Source organism: Camelina sativa, chromosome 1 (assembly GCF_000633955.1).
Source record: "Camelina sativa cultivar DH55 chromosome 1, Cs, whole genome shotgun sequence".
NCBI lineage: Eukaryota > Viridiplantae > Streptophyta > Magnoliopsida > Brassicales > Brassicaceae > Camelina > Camelina sativa.
In genome coordinates this window covers 16,355,240-16,358,855 of record NC_025685.1, presented here as the reverse complement: position 1 = coordinate 16,358,855, position 3,616 = coordinate 16,355,240, and the positions used below count along the sequence as shown (strand labels likewise).

At 38.9% G+C, this 3,616-nt stretch overlaps 1 protein-coding gene across 2 annotated transcripts; it reads right to left on the bottom strand.

Moving 5' to 3' along the window:
- LOC104792357 (bifunctional dihydrofolate reductase-thymidylate synthase 1-like) lies at positions 691-3,616 on the bottom strand. Of its 2 annotated transcripts, none has more exons than XM_010518490.2 (10): positions 3,403-3,616; positions 2,801-3,312; positions 2,329-2,710; positions 2,201-2,245; positions 2,026-2,091; positions 1,853-1,914; positions 1,691-1,765; positions 1,440-1,605; positions 1,132-1,362; positions 691-1,039 (listed from the first exon to the last, which is right to left on the bottom strand). In XM_010518490.2, the coding sequence occupies exons 2-10, from the start codon at positions 3,226-3,228 to the stop codon at positions 929-931; spliced, it is 1,566 nt and encodes a 521-aa protein (XP_010516792.1). In that variant the 5' UTR covers positions 3,229-3,312; positions 3,403-3,616; the 3' UTR covers positions 691-928. The 2 variants fall into 2 exon arrangements, with proteins under 2 accessions (XP_010516792.1, XP_010516799.1); XM_010518497.2 differs by having other exon boundaries at positions 800-1,039; positions 2,801-3,289.

The following is a 3,616-nucleotide window of genomic DNA, read 5'->3' as shown; positions in this document are numbered from 1 at the left end:
ACTTTGGCTAGAAACAAAGTCCAAGAAGTGTTGTGATGGTGTAAAGGACCTTCTTTTTCTGCTTGCCGCCACCTGATTTGGTTGGTTTAGAGGATGGTGGTGGAACTTTATCCTTCTTTGGTGCCTAGAATCAGCCAGAGAAACCCATTTTTAGATTCATCATTTCATACGAAAACAGAGAGAGAGAGAGAGAGAGAGAGAACACACCACCATTGAAGAAACTGAACAGCAGAGGAGCGGTGCTAAAGTGGAAGAAGGGAAGCTGTATTAATGAAAAAACACCTAATGACCTAAGAGATAATTTTGCATATAAAACTGTCTATTGGTTCGTTAGTCGTTACCTACGTTGCACTGTACTATGATAGTACATATAACACATGCATATAGAGAAATTCATTTAGTTCGTATAGTGAATGCCAAGTAATTAATACGGAAACAGTCACATGTTTAATCAAAGGATATATGTGTCTACTATCTAGGACATACTCAATCCAACCATAAGCCTTATAGATTGTAGTAGTATTATCACCGTATCATCACCTGGTAGATTCCTTATCCTTGAAAAGGACACAAAAAACACTTAAAACCAAGTCTCATAAATTCCATATCCAACCAAGTCTCATTCGATAGTTCGAATAGGAAACTCAAATCAAGAAAAAATAGTATGGTTCTGAAGTATAAACTCCTAAATCACCTTAGAACCCTGTGGAACTAAAGGATTCCAACACATTTTAGTGTTAAGTTATATCACCCACAAAAGGTATTTGAGTCGAGACATAAAGGTATTTGAGTCGAGACATTGAGGGTCATTCAGCTGATACAATCTTAAATTTTACATCCACAGACCCAGAGTACAGAAAAAACAGAGAAGCTTTCTGTAAATTAGTAGTCTCCTCTTTTGGTTGTATCCCACAGTAAGAGATAAGAACTAAACCGCCATTTTCATCTCTATCTTCTTGTGAGGATCATATCCTACGAGGTCAAAGTCAGCAGCGACAAAAGAATCAATTTGTTTCTTCTCTGGGTTTATCTTCAAAACCTGCAGTAATAAAGGCCATGGCAGAATATAAAAACACAGTAAGGATAGATGAAAAATACATTCCTATGTAATGATCGTTGCTAGCTACTTACTGGAAAAGGTTTTGGTGGATTCTGAAGTTGCTCTTGCAGAGGCCTCACATGAGTTCTGTACACATGAGCATCCCCTATAACATGGATAAAATCACCAGGAACAAGATTGCACACGTGAGCGAGCATGCAAGTAAGAAGAGAGTAGGACGCAATGTTAAACGGCACACCAAGGCCCATGTCTGCTGAACGCTGATACATTTGACAGGAGAGTTCCCCATCTGCCACATAGAACTGCAAAGAAAAGAGTAATAAAAAAAATCAAACTCATTGTAACGAAACAAAGGTATCACACAATAAGGTAGAATTACCTGTGCAAACATATGGCATGGAGGGAGTGCCATCATCTTGAGATCAGAAGGATTCCAAGCTGACATTATGATACGACGATCATCAGGATTGTTCTTGATTTTGTCAATTACATCTGAGAGTTGATCAAATCCTTGACCGGTATAATCAGCATGCATATCTGTGTACCTGTAAAACAAGAGAAAGATGTTTCACCAAAACAAATCCAACTGAACAGAAGAAAAGCCAAAATATGCATAAAAATGTTACTGACTTAGCACCAAAGTGTCTCCACTGAAATCCGTATACAGGTCCAAGGTCGCCTTCCTCTCTCTCTTTCAGACCGATACTGAAATTACGGTAGATAAATAAGCGAGAAGGCCATCAACATCAGATTTTCATTTACCGCAAGGATAATGACGGTTAAAACCCTTACCCATCAAGATACTCTCTTGACGCATTCCCATCCCATATATGGATACCTTTCTCCTGAAGGACCTGCCCATGTATAAAGCCTATCAGAGAACTACCTAATTCATTTGCATAGTTTTAGAGCACAGCAGAGACAGACAGACTTAATCATGGAGATATAATTTCTTTTTTTTTTACCTTTGCATTGGTTGAACCGCTTATAAACCATAAAAGTTCCTCAACAACACCTCTCCAGAAAACTCTCTACACAAAAGATGCAAAGAGAGCGTGACTTTGAGTATGAGATAGTGTAGATGTGCAACTGCCACCAAATTAATACCACCAAATACAACAGAAGACAAAGTGAGCATACCTTTGTTGTCAGAAGTGGAAAACTTCTGCGTAAATTGAATTTCATCTGTGTTCCAAGAAAATGTGAGATCATGTAACCTTACTAACCAACCAGAAAGTTTAAACACAAAGAAAGGTTTTTCACATCACCTGGCAACCAAATTTTGATAATGTACCAGTCCCGGTCCTATCATTCTTTACATTGCCATTAGAGATGATATCTTCAACCATATTCAAATACAAGAACTCTTCATGCTGATCAAAAACAATCTTAGGAAGAAATGAAAACTTCTTCCCATCAAACTGAAGAGACTGTGAGCCATTTCTTTCATCAGAGGATTCATCAGCAGAACTTTTCACACGGACAAAACTCGTGAAGCAAAACCTCAGACCATTTTCAGTAACTGGAAACGACGAATACCAAGGCTGATAAACAGAAGCATCAATCCCAGGTATAAACGTATCACAGTCAATACTAGTATCAATCTCAGTTAAATGGATAGCATCACAACTAGGCATGTTCAATGCTTCCCTACACAAATACAACCAGTTAGTTGCAAACAACTAGGACTGAGAGAATCCAGCAAAAAGGGGAATGAGACAGAGACATCAACACAATTACCTCAATATGTCACCACCTCCTATAACAAACACCCTCTCAATAGACAAACAATACGGAGGTAAAGCTAACAAATCAAGCGCAGAATTTACACTACTGCAAGTGACAACATTCTCAGTATTGGCTATATCAAACCCACCAGAGCGAGTCAGAACAACGTTAAGACGACCCGCAAGCGGCCTATGCTTAATAGGAATAGACTCCCAAGTCTTTCTACCCATCACAACAGCATTCTTCTTAGAGGAATCAGATGTGGTAAGAGTAATGTCCTTGAAGAACTTGAGATCCGTAGGTAAATTCCATGGCAATTTCCCATCTTTACCAATACCCATTTCTTTAGTCGCACCAACCACAACTTGGTAAGTCCTTTGAGGCTCTGTAGTAGCAGCCATAACGGTGGTGTCGTTGCCACTGAGAGCCGTTGTTTCCATGGTCAAAATCGAAACCTTTGCAATAGATGACGATGAATTGCGAAAGAGATTACAAAGCCGTCTTTGGGAATAAGACAGCAGAGACTGAGAGAATCAGATTCATACCAAACAATTCAGGAATCGAAATTTTCAACAACGTAAGCAAAAAAATAAAAAAGGGTATGGAGTACTGACCGATTTAAAGGCGAAAGGAAGAATCTTTGAGGGATTGAGCAAATACCCAGAAGAGATTTATCGAAATCGAAGAAGAAAAGACGAAATCAGGATAAAGTTGGTAAAGCTTTACCCTTTTTTTGTTTTTGGGGTTTTGGTTGAAAAGGACAGAAGAAGAGAGAGAGAGGATAAGCGGGAGAGAATAGAGGGAAACGCCGATTCTTAAAACGCTCCA

Bases quoted from the DNA above. Each gene is read 5' to 3' on its own strand.
- LOC104792357 (XM_010518490.2), bottom strand. From the start codon at position 3,228: ATGGAAACAACGGCTCTCAGTGGCAACGACACCACCGTTATGGCTGCT. The intron at 2,711-2,800 runs GTAATTGTGTTG...GTATTTGTGTAG, and splicing joins GGAGGTGGTGACATATTGAG to GGAAGCATTGAACATGCCTA. The intron at 1,363-1,439 runs GTAATTCTACCT...TTTTCTTTGCAG, and splicing joins CATGCCATATGTTTGCACAG to TTCTATGTGGCAGATGGGGA.